At 40.3% G+C, this 20,529-nt stretch overlaps 1 protein-coding gene across 1 annotated transcript in view; it reads left to right on the top strand.

The window, feature by feature from the left end:
• Window positions 1-20,529, top strand: part of KCNH4 (potassium voltage-gated channel subfamily H member 4) — a 390,445-nt gene that overhangs the window by 316,838 nt on the left and 53,078 nt on the right. Inside the window, exons 12-15 of the mRNA XM_053717885.1 lie at window positions 9,806-9,844; window positions 12,163-12,530; window positions 12,759-12,865; window positions 15,843-15,919. Of these exons, the coding sequence (XP_053573860.1) occupies window positions 9,806-9,844; window positions 12,163-12,530; window positions 12,759-12,865; window positions 15,843-15,919 (591 nt within the window). The remainder of the gene's footprint in view (window positions 1-9,805; window positions 9,845-12,162; window positions 12,531-12,758; window positions 12,866-15,842; window positions 15,920-20,529) is intronic.

Below are 20,529 nucleotides of genomic sequence, written 5' to 3'. Positions count from 1 at the left end.
TAAAGTACACGGATGAAGGGAGGGACAAGGCAGGTACTTAAACGGAAGGGACCACTGCCTGTAGAACCTTTCTCCCAAAAATAGCCTCCGAAGAAGCAAAAGTATCAAATTTGTAAAATTATGAAAAGGTATGAAGCGAAGACCAAGTCTCCGCTTTGCAAATCTGTTAAAGGCCCAGGTGGAAGCCACAGCTCTGGTAGAATGAGCTGTAATCCTTTCAGGGGGCTGCTGTCCAGCAGTCTCATAGGCTAAGCGTATTACGCTCCGAAGCCAAAAAGAAAGAGAGGTTGCCGAAGCCTTTTGACCTCTCCTCTGTCCAGAGTAAACAACAAACAGGGAAAATGTTTGACGAAAATCTTTAGTCGCTTGTAAGTAAAACTTTAAAGCACGGACTACGTCCAAATGATGTAAAAGACGTTCCTTCTTTGAAGAAGGATTAGGACACAATGATGGAACAACAATCTCTTGATTGATATTCTTGTTGGAAACTACCTTAGATAAAAACCCAGGTTTTGTACGCAGAACTACTTTATCTGTATGGAAAATCAGATAAGGAGAATCACATTGTAAAGCTGATAACTCAGAGACTCTATGAGCCGAGGAAATAGCCATCAAAAACAGAACTTTCCAAGATAAAAGTTTGATATCAATGGAATGAAGGGGTTCAAACGGAACTCCTTGAAGAACCTTAAGAACCAAGTTTAAGCTCCATGGAGGAGCAACAGGTTTAAACACAGGCTTAATTCTAAGCAAAGCCTGACAAAATGCCTGGACGTCTGGAACCTCTGCCAGACGCTTGTGCAAAAGGATAGACAGAGCAGAAATCTGTCCCTTTAAAGAACTAGCTGATAATCCTTTATCCAAACCCTCTTGAAGAAAGGACAATATCCTAGGAATCCTAACCTTACTCCATGAGTAATTCTTGGATTCACACCAATGAAGATATTTGCGCCATATCTTATGGTAGATTTTCCTGGTTACAGGCTTTCGTGCCTGTATTAAGGTATCAATGACTGACTCGGAGAAGCCACGCCTTGATAAAATCAAGCGTTCAATCTCCAGGCAGTCAGTCTCAGAGAAATTAGATTTGGGTGATTGAAAGGACCTTGTAGTAGAAGGTCTTGTCTCAGAGGCAGAGGCCAAGGTGGAAAGGATGACATGTCCACCAGGTCTGCATACCAGGTCCTGCGTGGCCACACAGGCGCGATCAAGATCACCAATGCTCTCTCCTGTTTGATTTTGGCAATCAGTCGAGGGAGCAGAGGAAACGGTGGAAACACATAAGCCAGGTTGAAGAACCACTGTGCTGCTAGAGCATCTATCAGCGTCGCTTCTGGGTCCCTGGACCTGGATCCGTAACAAGGAAGCTTGGCGTTCTGGCGAGACGCCATGAGATCCAATTCTGTTGTGCCCCAACGATGAACCAATTGAGCAAACACCTCCGGATGGAGTTCCCACTCCCCCGGATGAAAAGTCTGACGACTTAGAAAATCCGCCTCCCAGTTCTCTACACCTGGGATATGGATCGCTGATAGATGGCAAGAGTGAGTCTCTGTCCAGTGAATTATCTTGGAGACTTCTAACATCGCTAGGGAGCTCCTGGTCCCCCCTTGATGGTTGATGTAAGCCACAGTCGTGATGTTGTCCGACTGAAATCTGATGAACCTCAGGGTTGCTAACTGAAGCCAAGCTAGAAGAGCATTGAATATTGCTCTTAACTCCAGAATATTTATTGGGAGGAGTTTCTCCTCCTGAGTCCACGATCCCTGAGCCTTCAGGGAATTCCAGACTGCACCCCAACCTAGAAGGCTGGCATCTGTTGTTACAATTGTCCAATATGGCCTGCGAAAGGTCATACCTTTGGACAGATGGACCCGAGATAGCCACCAGAGAAGAGAATCTCTGGTCTCTTGATCCAGATTTAGCAGAGGGGACAAATCTGTGTAATCCCCATTCCACTGACTGAGCATGCATAATTGCAGCGGTCTGAGATGTAGGCATGCAAATGGCACTATGTCCATCGCCGCTACCATTAAGCCGATCACTTCCATGCACTGAGCCACCGAAGGGCGCGGAATGTAATGAAGAACACTGCAGGAATTTAGAAGCTTTGATAACCTGGACTCCGTCAGGTAAATTTTCATTTCTACAGAATCTATCAGAGTTCCTAGGAAGGAAACCCTTGTGAGGGGTGATAGAGAACTCTTTCCCTCGTTCACTTTCCACCCAGGCGACCTCAGAAATGCCAACACTATGTCCGTATGAGATTTGGCAATTTGGAAGTTTGACGCCTGTATCAGGATGTCGTCTAGATAAGGGGCCACTGCTATGCCCTGTGGTCTTAGGACCGCCAGAAGAGACCCCAAAACCTTTGTAAAAATTCTTGAGGCTATAGCTAACCCAAAGGGAAGAGCCACAAACTGGTAATGCCTTTCTAGAAAGGCAAACCTTAGGAACCGATGATGATCTTTGTGAATCGGTATGTGAAGGTAAGCATCCTTCAAATCCACTGTGGTCATGTACTGACCCTCCTGGATCATAGGTAGGATTGTCCGAATAGTTTCCATTTTGAACGATGGAACTCTGAGGAATTTGTTTAAGATCTTTAGATCCAAAATTGGTCTGAAGGTTCCCTCTTTTTTGGGAACCACAAACAGATTTGAATAAAATCCCTGTCCTTGTTCCATCTGTGGAACTGGATGGATCACTCCCATTATTAGGAGGTCTTGCGCACAGCGTAAGAATGCCTCTTTCTTTATCTGGTTTACAGATAATCTCGAAAGGTGAAATCTCCCTTGTGGGGGGGAAGCTTTGAAGTCCAGAAGATATCCCTGAGATATGATCTCCAACGCCCAGGGATCCTGAACATCTCTTGCCCACGCCTGGGCGAAGAGAGAAAGTCTGCCCCCTACTAGATCCGTTGCCGGGCCATTCCTTCATGCTGTCTTAGAGGCAGCAGCAGGCTTTCTGGCCTGCTTGCCTTTGCTCCAGGCCTGGTTAGATTTCCAGGCCGGCTTCGATTGCGCAAAAGTTCCCTCTTGTTTTGTAGCAGAGGAAGTTGATGCTGCACCTGCCTTGAAGTTTCGAAAGGCACGAAAATTAGACTGTTTGGCCCTTGATTTGGCCCTGTCCTGAGGAAGGGTATGACCCTTACCACCAGTAATGTTAGCAATAATTTCCTTCAAACCAGGCCCGAATAGGGTCTGCCCCTTGAAGGGAATGTTAAGTAATTTAGACTTTGAAGTCATGTCAGCTGACCAAGATTTAAGCCATAGCGCCCTACGCGCCTGGATGGCGAATCCAGAATTCTTAGCCGTTAGTTTAGTCAAATGAACAATGGCATCAGAAACAAAAGAATTAGCTAGCTTAAGTGTTCTAAGCTTGTCAAGTATTTCAGTCAATGGAGTAGCTGTCTGAAAGGCCTCTTCCAGAGACTCAAACCAGAACGCCGCAGCAGCAGTGACAGGAGCAATGCATGCAAGGGGCTGCAGGATAAAACCTTGTTGAATAAACATTTTCTTAAGGTAACCTTCTAATTTTTTATCCATTGGATCTGAAAAAGCACAACTGTCCTCGACAGGGATAGTGGTACGCTTTGCTAAAGTAGAAACTGCTCCCTCCACCTTAGGGACCATCTGCCATAAGTCCCGTGTGGTGGCGTCTATTGGAAACATTTTTCTAAAAATAGGAGGGGGGGAAAACGGCACACCGGGTCTGTCCCACTCCTTAGTAATAATTTCTGTAAACCTTTTAGGTATTGGAAAAACGTCAGTACACACCGGCACTGCATAGTATTTATCCAGTCTACACAATTTCTCTGGCACTGCAATTGTGTCACAGTCATTCAGAGCAGCTAAAACCTCTCCAAGCAACACCCGGAGGTTCTCAAGCTTAAATTTAAAAGTAGACATATCTGAATCAGGTTTCCTCGAGTCAGAGACGTCACCCACAGACTGAAGCTCTTCCTCAGCTTCTGCATATTGTGATGCAGTATCAGACATGGGCCTTAAAACATCTACGCGCTCTGTATTACGTCTAACCCCAGAGCTATCGCGCTTTCCTCTGAATTCAGGCAGTCTGGCTAATACCGCTGACAGGGTATTATCCATGATTGCCGCCATGTCCTGCAAAGTAATCGCTATGGGCGTCTTTGATGTACTTGGCGCCATTTTAGCGTGAGTCCCTTGAGCGGGAGTCAAAAGGTCCGACACGTGTGGAGAGTTAGTCGGCATAACTTCCTCCTCGTCAGAATCCTCTGGTGATAATTCTTTTAAAGATAACAGCTGATCTTTATTGTTTAAAGTGAAATCAATACATTTAGTACACATTCTCCTATGGGGTTCCACCATGGCTTTTAAACATAATGAACAAGGAGTTTCCTCTATGTCAGACATGTTTATACAGACTAGCAATGAGACTAGCAAGCTTGGAAAACACTTTAAATCAAGTTAACAAGCAATATAAAAAAACTTTACTGTGCCTTTAAGAGAAACAAATTTTGCCAAAATTTGAAATAACAGTGAAAAAAAGGCAGTTAAACTAACAAATTTTTTACAGTGTATGTAACAAGTTAGCAGAGCATTGCACCCACTTGCAAATGGATGATTAACCCCTTAATACAAAAAACAGATTAACAAAACGAAAAATATGTTTTTTAAACAGTCATAACAACTGCTACAGCTCCTACTTTTGAAGCCTTTTGAGCCCTTCAGAGATGTCCTATAGCATGCAGGGGACTGCTGAGGGAAGCTGAATGTCACAGTTTGTAATTTTAACTGCACCAACTGTAAGTTTTATACTATAACAGTGGAAAGCCTCAGGAAACTGTTTCTAGGCAAAAATAAAGCCAGCCATGTGGAAAAAACTAGGCCCCAATAAGTTTTATCACCAAAGCATATATAAAAACGATTAAACACGCCAGCAAACGTTTTATATTGCACATTAATCAGAGTATATACCTCTGATAGCAAGCCTGATACTAGTCGCTATTAAATCACTGTATTTAGGCTTTAACTTACATTAATCCGGTATCAGCAGCATTTTCTAGCAAATTCCATCCCTAGAAAAACGTAACTGCACATATCTTATTGCAGGATACCCTGCACGCCATTCTCCCTCTGAAGTTACCTCACTCCTCAGACATATGTGAGAACGGCAGTGGATCTTAGTTACTTCTGCTAAGATCATAGAAAAACGCAGGCAGATTCTTCTTCTAAATGCTGCCTGAGATAAAATAGTACAAACTCCGGTACCATTTAAAAACAATAAACTTTTGATTGAAGAAAAAACTAACTATATTTTACCACTTTCCTCTTACTACCTCCAGCTATGTTGAGAGCTTGCAAGAGAATGACTGGATATGGCAGTTAGGGGAGGAGCTATATAGCAGCTCTGCTGTGGGTGATCCTCTTGCAACTTCCTGTTGGGAAGGAGAATATCCCACAAGTAATGGATGATCCGTGGACTGGATACACCTAACAAGAGAAAGCATTGTTATGAGCCATAATGATGCTTTTTCACTTATAACGCACAACTCGTAATCTAGCTGAATATTAGTTAGTTAAGTAGCAGGGGTCAATTGGGATGATTGACAGCCCCTGTTGCGTATGCTGTCCACTCACAGTGAATTATGTCCTCCCGACCTATAATAAATGGAGCCCATTAACTCAGTCAATCAGAGAGTTGTATATTCTGTTAACATTGAAATGTTTGTGAAAAAATATTTTTTTTTACCTGTGCACATGACTAGAAACTAAAATGCACACATATTACTAAAATTACATTAAATACGCTAGATATAAAGATGTATTCACAGCAAAGATTATAAGTCTGAGGATTGACTACTTATAAAATGTGTTCTGATCTTCATCTAAGTTAAAGTTATAGACAAACACAATCTGACTAAACCAAACAGTTGTACTTTTCATTTTTTATTGAAAACATTGAGTAATCATCCAGATTACAGGCTTGAAAAAGTAAGTGAACCTCTGTGATAAGGAACAGTTATTTGGAGTCAGGAGTCAAACTTTTTCTTGTAATCAGAGCTGGACTGGGAATTCAGACCGGCCCTGGAGATTTTGGAAAGACCGACCCTTTGTAAATGATAAATGTTTTAATGTCCCTTAAATATACCAAATCTAGAAAACCATAGAGCTGTGAGAATGAGCAAAGGGAAAATATATATTTATAAATGTTGCTAAGCAACAAAAGCTTTTTTTCTTTACATGTGGGTTGCAAATCTATTTCTTTTGTTCAATAGCCTTTCAAAATGCCAACATTCAAATGAAATTGCTAAGTAATATGTCCTTACTGCTGCAACTAGTTACATTATTTTAACTAACAGTCAGATGCCACCTATCAGCTGGTTCAAGTCAGGTCATATTTCTTAGCATTAATAATCTTGTAGTTAATTTTCTGCTAATACAATCTAGATTCTTATAACTTTCTAGTAGATTCCTGTGTTATTTGCCAGCCTGTAGATAATTGTCTTAATGCTTATTTGGTAAACAATAGTAGTATACAGTATATTTCCCCTTAAAGGGACAGTCTACACCAAAAAATTTTTATTTAAAAAGATAGATAATCCCTTTATTACCCATTCCCCGTTTTTGCATAACCAGTTATATTAATATGCTTTTTACCTCTCTGATTACCTTGTATCTAAGGCTCTGCAGACAGCCTCTTTATCTAAGTGCTTTTGACAGACATGCAGTGTAGTCAATCAGTGAAGACTCCTAAATAACTTCACGGGAGTGTGCACAATGTTATCTATATGACACACATGAACTAACACTATCTAACTGTGAAAAACTTTCAAAATGCTCTGAACTAAGAGGCGGTTTTCAACGGTTTAGAAATCAGTTTGAGCCTAGCTAGGTTTAGCTTTTCAAAAATACCACTAAGGGAACAAAGCAAATTTGATGATAAAAGTAAATTGGAAAGTTGTTTAAAATTGCATGCTCTATCTGAATCATGAAAGTTTAGTTTTGACTTTACTGTCCCTTTAAAGCGTTACAAAAGGTATTTCTCTGGACCTCATTGTACTTGCAAAACATATTTGTGTAAAAAAAATAATAATAAATAAAACTAATTTAGGATTTGATGTCAGCAAAATACAATATTAAATGATACTGTATTTCCATGAACCTGTTAAAAATGATAAGAATAAAAAAATCAGTAAATAACACAAGAATAAAATTATAGTATTGATTTTTCACCTTTTTTAGTTTTCATACACAATTTACATATTTTATTTATTTTAAATTTTATTGTGAATTTTGTTGTACATAAGAATGAATGAAAATGGAATAACATGAAAATTATTAAAAAGATTTTTTAAACTAACATACACCTAGATTTAGAGTTCTGCGTTAGCCGTCAAAAGCAGCGTTAAGGGGTCCTAACGCTGCTTTTGGCCGCCCGCTGGTATTTAGAGTCGGCCAGGTAAAGGTGTACCACTCACTTTCAAGCTGCGACTTTTCCATACCACAGATGCCCTTACGCCAATTGCGTATCCTATCTTTTCAATGGGATCTTCCTAACGCTGGTATTTAGAGTCTTGGCTGAAGTGAGCGGTACACCCTCTACCGACAAGACTCCTAACGCCCATGGAAAGGCTGTAAAGCTTAAGAGCTTTATGGGCTAACGCCGGTATATAAAGCTCTTAACTACAGTGCTCTAAAGTACACTAACACTCATAAACTACCTATGTACCCCTAAACCGAGGTCCCCCCACATCGCCGCCACTCTAATAAATATTTTTAACCCCTAATCTGCCGACAGCATATCGCCGCCACCTACATTATCCCTATGAACCCCTAATCTGCTGCCCCTAACATCGCCGACACCTACATTATATTTATTAACCCCTAATCTGCCCCCACCCAACGTCGCCGCCACCTAACTTCAAGTATTAACCCCTAATCTGCCGCCCGGACCTCGCCGCTACTATAATAATTGTATTAACCCCTAAAGCTAAGTCTAACCCTAACCCTAACACCCCCCTAAATTAAATATAATTTTAATCTTACGAAATAAATTAACTCTTATTAACTAAAGTATTCCTATTTAAAACTAAATACTTACCTGTAAAATAAACCCTAATATAGCTACAATATAACAAATAATTATATTGTAGCTATTTTAGGATTTATATTTATTTTACAGGCAACTTTGTATTTATTTTAACTAGGTACAATAGCTATTAAATAGTTATTAACTATTTAATAGCTACCTAGTTAAAATAATTACAAAATTACCTGTAAAATAAATCCTAACCTAAGTTACAATTAAACCTAACACTACACTATCATTAAATTAATTAAATAAATTAACTACCAATACCTACAATTAAATACAATTAAATAAACTAAACTAAATTACAAAAAAACAAAAGACTAAATTACAGAAAATAAAAAAAATATTTTTAAACTAATTACACCTAATCTAAGCCCCCTAATAAAATAAAAAAATAAAAATAATAAAAGTCCCTACCCTATTCTACATTACAAAGTAATCATCTCTTTTACCAGCCCTTAAAAGGGCTTTTTGCGGGGCATGCCCCAAAGTAATCAGCTCTTTTGCCTGTTAAAAAAAATACAACCCCCCAACATTAAAACCCACTACCTGCATACCCCTATTCTAACCCACCCAAACCCCCCTTAAATAAACCTAACACTACCCCCTGAAGATCTCCCTACCTTGAGTCGTCTTCACCCAGCCGGTGAATTGGTGGGTGAATTTATCCACCAATCAGCAAGAACCACCCAGGTTGTTCACCAAAAATGGTTATTGCTTTTCAAATAAAGATACCAAGAGAATGAAGACACTTTGATAATAGAAGTAAATTAGAAAGTTGCTTAAAATTGCTATGCTCTATCTGAATCACAAAAGAAAAAAACTTGGGTTCAGTGTCCCTTTAAGGACCAGTGAGTGCCATCTCACTGCTTTATATATAGCAAACAAATGACGATGATGGCAGCTGCCATGCAGCATACTGCTTTTTTTCTGAGCCGTATTTCTCCTTGTGAAAGTGCAACACAATAAGGTCTGGATTTGCACAGATTTTAGTGTGTTGCACTTTCACAGGAAGAAATCCGTCTACGAATGGAGTCGAATGTCTCTGGCACCCGCCATCTTCGCCATTCGTTTGCTGCCAAATGACCCTAAAGCACATGCCTATTTATTTCTGTCTGCAGAATTATTGCAGGAGGGGACAGCAAAATTAAATGGCATTTGTATTGGACTCATGAATGCCAAGAAGGCAGGGAGGTGAAAGCCTGAAAAGACATAGGGGCTGATTTATTATGCTGCGAATGCAGCAGTTTCCGCACAAGCCTTCCAGCTCGCCGGAAACATAAGTTTAGAAGCAGCGGTCCTAAGACCGTTGCCCCTTAACCCGTCCGCCACCTCCAAATTGGCTACAGGGGATCATGTCCGCCTGCACAATGTTAAATCGTCCCCATATCGTGTTTGATCTCACAGGCCTCTAGATTGTGAATGTATCTTGGCCAGTATCAATAAGAGGCCAGCATGAAATAAGCATTACAACTGGGTAACAAACAAAGCGTACAGCTGTACAGCTGAATACAGCATCACAGTTTAATACAAATACACAATTTATTGTGCGACTACTGAGCAACTTAGTAGCACTTTAAACAGTTATTGTCTGCCTAAAACACCTGTGAATTCTATAATCTTGGCAAAGTAAAAAAAGAACGTTGGTGACGGTATAACTAAATCTTACCATTTGAAATGGCTGCACATAAACTATATAAAAATAACAATCTTTTGTTTTTTGTTTAAGGGCTGCTATAGGTTTTCAAGATCGCCGCGTCTTTCACAGGTATTTGACTTCCTTTTTTTATATCTCTTGAGTTTTCTCTATTGTGCCTTTTATTAAAATAGCATATACTAACTACTATTATTATATCAACAACCTACTCCTTAATCTACTTTACCTTTTTAACCCCTTAACGACCAAGGACGTACGCCACACGTCCTCTAAAAAAATACACTTAATGACCGAGGACGTGTGGCGTACGTCCTTGGTCTGGAAAGCAGCTGGAAGCGATCCTGCTCGCTTCCAGCTGCTTTCCGGTTATTGCAGTGATGCCTCAACATCGAGGCATCCTGCAATAACCCCCCTTGGCCATCCGATGCAGAGAGAGCCACTCTGTGGCCCTCTCTGTACCGGACATCGATGGCCGGTTTCGTTGGTGGGTGGGAGCCAGTCTGGGAGGCGGGTGGGCGGCCATCGATGGGCTGTATCATGTGGAGGGGGGCGGGATCGTGGGCGGGAACGCCGGGCACGCGCGCGTGCACGAGGGTGCGCGCGCGGGCGTGCGCAGGGGTAGGAAGCGGGTGGGAACCGCTACACTACAGAAAAGTGATGGGATTAAAGTGGCAGTGATTGCCAAATTTATTTACATATATGTGAATCTAAGAGATCTGGGAGGGGTGGTGGGTTGGTCTTTTGGGGGGGGCAAGCTACACTACAGAAAATCATTAAAAAAATAAAAATAAAAACATATTTTACTATAAACTGGGTACTGGCAGACAGCTGCCAGTACCAAAGATGGCTACTAATAAGTTAGAGGGGGATGGGTAAAGAGCTGTTTGGGGGGTATCAGGGAGGTTGGTGGCTAAGGGGGGATCCTCCAGAGCAGCATATGTAAGTATGCCTTTTTTTTTTATTTATTTTTTATCAAGGATAGCTTTTTTTTTAGTACTGGCAGACTTTCTGCCAGTACTTAACATGGCGGGGACAATTGTGGGGTGGGGGAGGGAAGAGAGCTGTTTGGGAGGGATCAGGGGGTGTAATGTGTCAGGTGGGAGGCTGATCTCTACACTAAAGCTAAAATTAACCCTGCAAGCTCCCTACATGCTACCTAATTAACCCCTTCACTGCTAGCCATAATACACATGTGATGCGCAGCGGCATTTAGCGGCCTTCTAATTACCAAAAAGCAACGCCAAAGCCATGTATGTCTGCTATTTCTCAACAAAGGGGATCCCAGAGAAGCATTTACAACCATTTGTGCCATAATTGCACAAGCTGTTTGTAAATGATTTCAGTGAGAAACCTAAAATTGTGAAAAATTTTACTTTTTTTTTTATTTAATCGCATTTGGCGTTGAAATGGTGGCATGAAATATACCAAAATGGGCCTAGATCAATACTTAGGGTTGTCTACTACACTACAATAAAGCTAAAATTAACCCTACAAGCTCCCTACATGCTCCCTAATTAACCCCTTCATTGCTGGGCATAATACACGTGTGGTGCGCAGTGGCATTTAGCGGCCTTCTAATTACCAAAAAGCAACACCAAATCCATATATGTCTGCTATTTATGAAAAAAGGGATTCCAGAGAAGCATTTACAACCATTTGTGTCATAAGTGCACGAGCTGTTTGTAAATAAATTCAGTGAGAAACCTAAAGTTTGTAACAAAATGTGTGAAAAAGTGAACAATTTTTTTTATTTGATCGCATTTGGCGGTGAAATGGTGGCATGAAATATACCAAAATGGGCCTAGATCAATACTTTGGGATGTCTTCTAAAAAAAAATATATACATGTCAAGGGATATTCAGGGATTCCTGGAAGATATCAGTGTTCCAATGTAACTAGCGCTAAGTTTGAAAAAAAGTGGTTTGGAAATAGCAAAGTGCTTCTTGTATTTATTGCCCTATAACTTACAAAAAAAGCAAAGAACATGTAAACATTGGGTATTTCTAAACTCAGGACAAAATTTGGAAACTATTTAGCATGGGTGTTTTTTGGTGGTTGTAGATGTGTAACAGGTTTTGGGGGTCAAAGTTAGAAAAAGTGTGTTTTTTTCCATTTTTTCCTCATATTTTATATTTTTTTTATAGTAGATTATAAGATATGATGAAAATAATGGTATCTTTAGAAAGTCCATTTAATGGCGAGAAAAACGGTATATAATATGTGTGGGTACAGTAAATGAGTAAGAGGAAAATTACAGCTAAACACAAACACCACAGAAATGTAAAAATAGCCTTGGTCCCAAACGGACAGAAAATGGAAAAGTGCTCTGGTCACTAAGGGGTTAAAGTTAATTTAAAAGTCTTCTTATTATCTAATATAACTGCACCCTATAAAAAAAAACACCTCTTAATATTGAATAAATGTTTTAGCCTCGACCAGAATCTGGTACTGCTTCTGAAAAAAAGCTGTCATCCATCTTGGAAGATAATGATGAGACAGATGACTTCTTTCGCCATTCTCCAGCCACCATGACACGTAGGAAGCTCATGTTGCCTAATCTCAATAGCCCAGTGAGACGTGGCTCCCTAAGCAGTCTCCTTGGTGATGATCTGCGTCAATTCTCAGCTTTTCGTCTGAATTGCCGTTCACCTGCACGCAGCAACCGTGGAAGGAGCCCTTCTCCACAGTGTCGCAAGGGTGAGAAAGTGTCTGAAACTGAGAGTTCTGGCTCACGAAAGCCAGCTAAACTCTTAATCCCTGCTCTCAACACTTATGGCCCACCAGATCTCAGTCCAAGGTAAATTTATCATAACATTTCCAATCTCAACTGTCTGTATGGCAGATGTCAAATGCTTAAGCAGTACTGTATATGCTACTTTGTGTTGTCATGGATACGCAATATGAACATACAGTAAATTATCTGGTTGACAAGGCTTTATGGTTATGTATCGTTATCAACTGAAATACAAGCATTAAATATATTAAAGTATAATAATGATTGCTTTGTTCCAACTTCTTCCAAAAGAGTTGTGGATGGAATTGAGGATGGTGGGGATGTCTCAGAGAGCAAAACATTTGAATTCAACGTGAACTCAACGGCAAGATCGCCAGTTAAACAATCTTCTGCAGCAGGTTTGTGATAGTCAGCATTAGGAACGGTGTGAAATCACCATCTTTCCATATTTACCAAATTATATCAATTGCTAATTCCACATATATGTTCTCCACTTAAAAATACAATTATCATTATGATGCTGAATCTAGCTCCTTATTCGGTCAGATTCTTATTCAAATGCTGAAGTTAGCTCCTTATTCTGCCAGCTTCTTATTCAAAGATTGAAGTTAGCTTACTATTCACCCAGCATCTTATTCAGGTTAACTTCTTATTCATGAAAGTAATTATTTATTAAACAACAATTAGAAAAGTTAATATGATATTAATCATGACATTTGGCACCAAACGTGGCACAATAATTTCCATTCTTTTAAATGGGAAATTCTAAATAAGGAACCAAGCTCTTACTCTATTAAAATGATCTTGGCTCACTCACATTTGGATTTGGCTTTTTTATACTAATTGTGCATCCCCCTATACCAAAAAATGAAATCTAGCCTGAGCCAAATGATATTGATCATATAATATGGCATCAGACCTGGCACCCTAGCATCCATGCATTTCAATGAGAAATTCTGAATAAGTAACCAAGCTTTTACTCTATTAAAACCATCTTGGCTCACTCTAATTTGGCTTGTTTTATACTAATTGTGCATCCCTCTATACCAAAAAATGAAATCTAGCCTGAGCCAAATGATATTGATCAAATAATATGGTACCAAACTTGGCACCCTAGCATCCATGCATTTCAAGGGGAAATTTTGAATAAGTAACCAAGCTTTTACTCTATTAAAACCATCTTGGCTCACTCACATTTGGCTTGTTTTATGCTAATTGGGCATCCCTCTATATAAAAAATTCAATCTAGCCTGAGCCAAATGATATTGATTTTATAATATGGCATCAAACCTGGCACCCTGTCATCCATGCATTTCAAAGGGAAATTCTGAATAAGTAACCAAGCTTTTACTCTATGAAAACCATCTTGGCTCACTCTCATTTGGCTTGTTTTATACTAAAACGTACACTGTACGTTTTCCTTAACACAACACATCCACAGCAAAGTGCTGTTTGTTTGTTTGACGTGAACAGTCAAATATGCAGTAGCGCTGCAAAGCACCAGCGCATTGATTGGCTCACAGATTTTTTCACCCCGCCCCCTAGCCTTTCCCAGTCTACAAACCTGTTTTTTTTTTAAATGTAAGACATTCTTATGATCATTGCACCTTTTTTTATTACTCTCTCTAACTCTTCTATGTTAGACCAAGAGAAAAGGAAACAAATTTATTCAAGAGACATTTTACAATGTAATTTTTTTTTCTCTGCAGCTAATTTGAAATGCAATTTTTAACTGCTGCAATATATTTCACATTTCAACTGAGCTTGTGCTTTAGTGTAACTGCCTAATTTAAAATTGAATTTTATCTAAAAATAATTTGCATAAAAATTTTCTCTAAAAAAATCTTATCACAGAAAGTGAAAAAAAGTTCTGCCTCTGGGTATACAATATACTTCTTTAGCAATTAGAACAGTCTTTCTTTCTTTCTTTCTTTCTTTCTTTCTTTCTTTCTTTCTTTCTTTCTTTCTTTCTTTCTTTCTTTCTTTCTTTCTTTCCTTTCTTTCCTTTCTTTCTTTCTTTTCTCCAAAAGCCTATGGGGCCGAATTATAAAGCTGTGAGTGGAAACAGGCTCGCTGGAAACAGCAGTTATGAAGCAGCGGTCTTAAGACCACTACTCCATAACTGGTCCACCTGCGCTGATGCTGTGGTCTGCAATCCGCCCTATCCTATACGATTGGGCTGATTGAAACCCCCTGCTAGCGGCATTGCACAAGCAGTTCTGGTGAACTGCTTGTGCAATGTTAAATGCCAACAGCGTATCATGTCAGATAGACATTGATAAATTGGCCCCTTTGACTTTAGGATAAACTAACTTGCACAGTAAGGGGCATATTTATCAAGCTCGGTATGGAACTTGATGCCCCTTGTTTCCGGCGAGCCTTCAGCTGCTCCATATCTTGTCTGCCTGCTCTGAGGCCGCGGACAGAAATCAACCTGATCGAATGCGATCGGGTTGATTGACACCCCCTGCTAGTGGAAGATTGGCCGCAAATCTGCAATTGGCGGCATTGAACAAGCAGTTCTGGTGAACTGCTTGTGCAATGTTAAATGCCGACAGCGTATCATGTCGGACAGACATTGATAAATTGGCCCCTATGACTTAAGGATATACTAACTTGCACAGTAAGGGGCATATTTATCAAGCTCCGTTTGGAGCTTGATGCCCCTTGTTTCTAAAGACCACTGCTCCATAACTTGTCCTCCTGCTCTGAGGCCACAGACAGAAATCAAACCGATCGAATACGATTGGGTTGATTGACACCTCCTTCTAGTGGCAGATTGGCCTCAAATCTGCAGGGGGCGGCATTGTACAAGCAGTTCACAAGAACTGCTGGTGCAATGATAAATGCCGACAGAGTATGCTGTCGGCATTTATCGATATGCAGCTGACATGATACGCTACTTCGTATCATGTCCACTCGCTCATTGATAAATATGCCCCATAGGCAGTTGGAATAGTCTGAGGACAGATTTTCTAAGACCAAGTATAAATTATTAGACAAGATTAAAATTGTAAAACAGTGGATTTACCAGTCAGATATCTCTCAACCAAGGGCATATCTTTGCACAGGCCAATTAGGCCATGTGTCTAGGGCAACATGATTTGGGAGGTGGGCAGCAAATTTGCAATGCCAAGATGCTTTCCCACTTCTATGCATGCCAAATGATCCCTGATTGTCCCTGGTTTACTAGTAGGGTGCATGAACCCTCCGTGCATATTTCCCAATACCTAAGACAGTACAAAAAATAAATACACCATTACCGTCAACAAATATATGTTACATTATGTGTTTTATGATGTAGGTGCTTCCTCCTCAGCGAGGAGAAAATGACTGAATTCTCGTATCTTTTCATTTACATTCATGTTTTTTTAGGCATGAATCTGGTAAATCCAATCTTGGCGGCTGAAGCTGAGGAAATAAAACATAACATCTGCAGATTAAACCAAGAGGTATGGAAATCAGAGTTCTGAAATATTTTCATATTTGTTTTGTTTTTTTCAACAAGCATTATTAATGCAATATAAGATATGATAGCATACACATGAAATCTCAAAAGCTATCAGATTTGTTTTAAAAATATATCAGTCAAAATTACCATATATAGGAAAGTATCAAATGTAGTGATAGGAATAGTTATATAGGGATGTCACATGGAAAAATAGGTAAAGTTGTACTGAAGAACCGGTTGTTCGCATTTGAACTCTTACCTGCTGCTTCCTAACATCCAAAGCTAACACTTGAAGAGCTGTATACAAGATACAAGATACAGGCAGGAAATGTAGACACTTGACAATCAGGATACTTGATCCTCAGTTTCTGTCCTAGATTATTTTTTACTCATGACTGTTCAGCCTTAATTCTTCAGATCCTGCTCATGTTACTAGTCCTCAACACAATTTATTCTTAACAAAATGCTGAATGTTCCTTTCATATTTTTGCTTCTTTAAATTAACAGCGATTCCAGTATAGGTTCATTGAAAACTTAGCTGGTTGCAGCTTTTAGCCTAGAATAACCTTTTTTAGGAAGTAGCTGTCATGCTTCTCGTGGGAGTGGGTTCAGGTGTTGGGAGCTGTTGTGCGGAGGTCTCAGGTTCTGGAGCTAGAGATGTGTGGTGTCTACATGAGTCTCTCTTTCTAGACACAATGAAACTAGTACAAGATTAAAGATTAAAGGTACAGGGTTTATTAAACATAATTATTACTAGCAATGCAGATAAATGTAGACTGGAAGTAAGGCAAGAGTCTCTGTGCTGACAAGTATATAAGACAGGTAACACAGTTCAAAGCTGGCAGGCAGGACACGAAGGCAAAAAGCACAATATAGACAGTTGACACAGTACTGGTAAACTGTAAACTAGTAGTCAGGATGTGTAGACACATGGTACAGGAAGAGATTAAAGAATGCAGCAATGAGAAATACAGATGCAGACAGGAATTGTAAATACTTAGAAAACAGAATATTTGAGTATGCTGCAACTAGGTGTACTAAACACCACAGCTTCCAGGACAAGTGTTAATAGAGTAGCCAAGGTTAAAACTTGCAGAGCTGTATATGGGATACAAGATGCAGGCAGGAATCAGGATACTTCATTATGCTACAACAAGGAGTGCTGAACACCACAGCTTCCAGGACAAGTAAGTGTTAATAGAACAGCCAATGTTAACACTTGTAGTGCTGTAGACAGGATGCAAGATGCAGGCAGGAAACGTAGACACTTGGCAATCAGGATACTTGAGTATGCTGCAAAAAGCAGTGCAGGTTCTGGATATCAGCAGTACACAAGCAAGTATATAGCAGAACAGTCTGGTTTAACATTAGTTGTGTAGCGCAGAAAGCAGAAGAAGGCAGGATTGCAGCATAAAGCAAACAGGCAAAGGAAAATCCGTGATCAGGCCAAAGGTCAGAAACCAAGAATGCAAAGAAGAAACAAGCAAAGTATCTAGGTCAGAGGAGGATGAACTTTCATTAAACAGGGATCTGCAAAAATTAGAAGTATGGGCAGGTAAATGGAAAATGAGATTTAACACGGGAAAATGCAAGGTTCTACATTTTGGAAGTAAAAATAAGCAGGCAATGGGACAAAACTTAGTCAAACAGAGGAGGAAATGGATTTGGGAGTAGTAATAGATAACAAGCTAAAGATGGATGCACAATGCAGAGCAGCAGCTTTAAAGGCTAATAAGATGCTAGCATGTATTAAAAGAGGCATTGATTCAAGGGAGGAAAACATATTTCTGTCACTATATAAATCCCTGGTAAGACCTCACCTTGAGTATGGAATGCAGTTCTGGCGACCAATCGCAAAAAAAGATATTGCAGAACTAGAAAAAATTCAGAGAACGGCCACAAACCTAATAAGGGGACTGGAGAATTTAAGCTATGAGGAGAGGCTAACCAAACTGGATCTGTTTACCCTAGAAAAAAGGCACTTGAGAGGTGACATGATTACTTTATATAAATATATTCAAGGCTCCCTCTTGCATCAAAGCTTCTCGAAAAACTAGCTTATGCACGCCTTTCCCATTTCCTTACAATAAACTCCCTCCTTGACCCATTGCAATCTGGATTTCATCCCCATCACTCCACAGAAACTGCAATTGTTAAGGTTACCAATGACCTACTTACAGCAAAATCAAAAGGCCACTTCTCTCTGCTTATTCTCCTTGATCTGTCTGCAGCCTTTGACACTGTTGACCACCCTCTCTTGCTCCAAACCCTCCAATCCTTCGGCATATGTGACACAGCCCTCTCGTGGCTCTCTTCCTACCTGTCAAACCGTACCTTTAGTGTAGCCTTCTCTGGGGCCTCCTCTGCCCCGTCACCACTTTCTGTCGGAGTACCGCAAGGCTCTGTCCTCGGTCCCCTTCTCTTCTCAATCTACACGTCATCACTAGGTTCCCTAATAAAATCCCATGGTTTACAATATCATTTGTATGCTGACGACACCCAAATCTAGACATGTCTTCTTCCTTGCTAACCCGTGTCACTAACTGTCTTTCTCACATCTCCAACTGGATGTCCTCTCACTACCTCAAGCTAAATCTCTCCAAAACTGAGCTCCTTATTTTCCCCCCTTCTTCAAAACTCTCCACCCCCAATCTCTCTATAACGGTTGACAACTCCACCATTACCCCTACCCCGCATGCCCGATGTCTCGGGGTCACATTTGACTCAGATCTTTCTTTCACTCCTCACATTCAGTCTTTGGCTAAAGCCTGCCGCTTCCACCTTAAAAACATCTCTAAAATTAGACACTTCCTTACACAAGACACAACTAAGATTTTAATCCACTCTCTCATCCTCTCCCGCCTCGATTACTGCAACTCTGTCCTCTCTGGTCTCCCCACCTACCGCCTAGCTCCTTTACAATCCTTAATGAATGCCTCTGCCAGACTCATCTTCCTTACAAGTCGCTCTTCATCTGCTGCACCTCTCTGCCAATCTCTTCACTGGCTTCCTCTTGCCTCTAGGATCAAACACAAAATTCTCACTCTGACATACAAAGCCCTCAACTGCACTGCTCCGCCCTATATCTCAGATCTTGTCTCCAGATACTCTCCATCCCGTCCCCTTCGCTCTGCTCAAGACCTCCTCCTCTCCTCCTCTCTTGTCACCTCATCACACTCCCGTTTAGAAGGACTTCTCCAGACTGGCTCCCATCTTGTGGAACTCTCTGCCTCGCTCCACAAGACTCTCTTCTAGTTTTAAAAGCTTCAAGTGCTCCCTAAAGACTCTACTGTTCAGGGATGCATACAACCTACGCTAACCTTACTTTATACCAGTTCCTCTCCTCCATTGCTATCCCCTGAACCCCCCTAGCATGTAAGCTTAAGACTCCAGCTGTTTGTTGATCACCTTCTCAAGAGCTGACTACAACAGTGCAACTCTTGGCAGGGCCCTCTACCCATTTGATCCATATAACTGTTTTTTTTTGTACTCCGCCTTTGTTAATAGCGCTGTTGGCGCTCTACAAATAACCGATAATAATAATAAAATAATTATACAGAGATGGTAGAAGCTCTGTTTATTCCAAGAAAATTGATTGTGAAAAGAGGTCACAATTTAAGTTTGGAGGGAAGGAGATTTAATCTCCTGCAATAGAAACATTTTTTCACTGTAAGAGCAATAAAATTGTGGGACTCTTTAACAAAGGAGGTAGTAAATGTCAATACCCTAGATACGTTTAAAAATTGTTTGGATACATTTCTGGCTAGAAACAAAATTCATGGATATGATTGCTTGTATTAAATGGGTGGGATTAATTTAAGCTCAACTGGACCTTTTTTTTTTTTTTAAGTATTTTAGATTTGTATAGGTTGAACTCGATGGACTTCGGTCTTTTTTCAACCTCATCTACTATGTTACCTAGGACAGTCCTTAGGGAATATTAGGAAACTATCCAGGTTCAGATGCCAGGAATCAGTCCAAAATCAAAGCCACAATGCCATGGGGATAATCCATCAGAAAAGTCACAAACATAGCAGAAATTAGACACCAGGACATCCAACAGATGAGCAGACAAGGTAACTGGAACAAAGTGTCAGACATGTCAAGGCACAGGACTTACAGCAAACCTTCCTTAAATAGAATACTGTTGATTACATGATCACCTACAGCTGGCAGAGAGCCAGAGCTACAGGTATGCAAGCCATCTGGTGGCGAAGAGGTTAGAACAACAGACTGGGAAACAGCAAACAGAGAACCAGGTTCAAGTACGGGCTGGGTTGTGACAGTAGCCTATATAGGGTTAATTTTGGGCTCACATGCTTTTTAGTCTCTGTATTATCTCAGGGCTGATATTCCTATGGGCTTCTTCACATCCAACACCAATAATTTTTTGTCACAATCCATATGTATATCCTCACTATCTCCATCTACAGCATTTTCTTGAATATAGAACCCTGAACTTCCCTGAACTATAAATGGATTTGATGCAGATAAGAACCAGGAGGGTTAGCTTTTCATTAATTCTCATGATAGCTTTCTTGAAATTTATTGCATTACTTTCTCCTTACCAACTGTTGGCCAGATTACAAGTGGCAAGCTAATTAGCGCTTT

The sequence above is a fragment of the Bombina bombina genome, chromosome 1 (assembly GCF_027579735.1).
Source record: "Bombina bombina isolate aBomBom1 chromosome 1, aBomBom1.pri, whole genome shotgun sequence".
Classification (NCBI taxonomy): domain Eukaryota; kingdom Metazoa; phylum Chordata; class Amphibia; order Anura; family Bombinatoridae; genus Bombina; species Bombina bombina.
The sequence above is the reverse complement of the archived record's forward strand: the minus strand, read 5'-3'. Positions and strand labels throughout refer to the sequence as shown.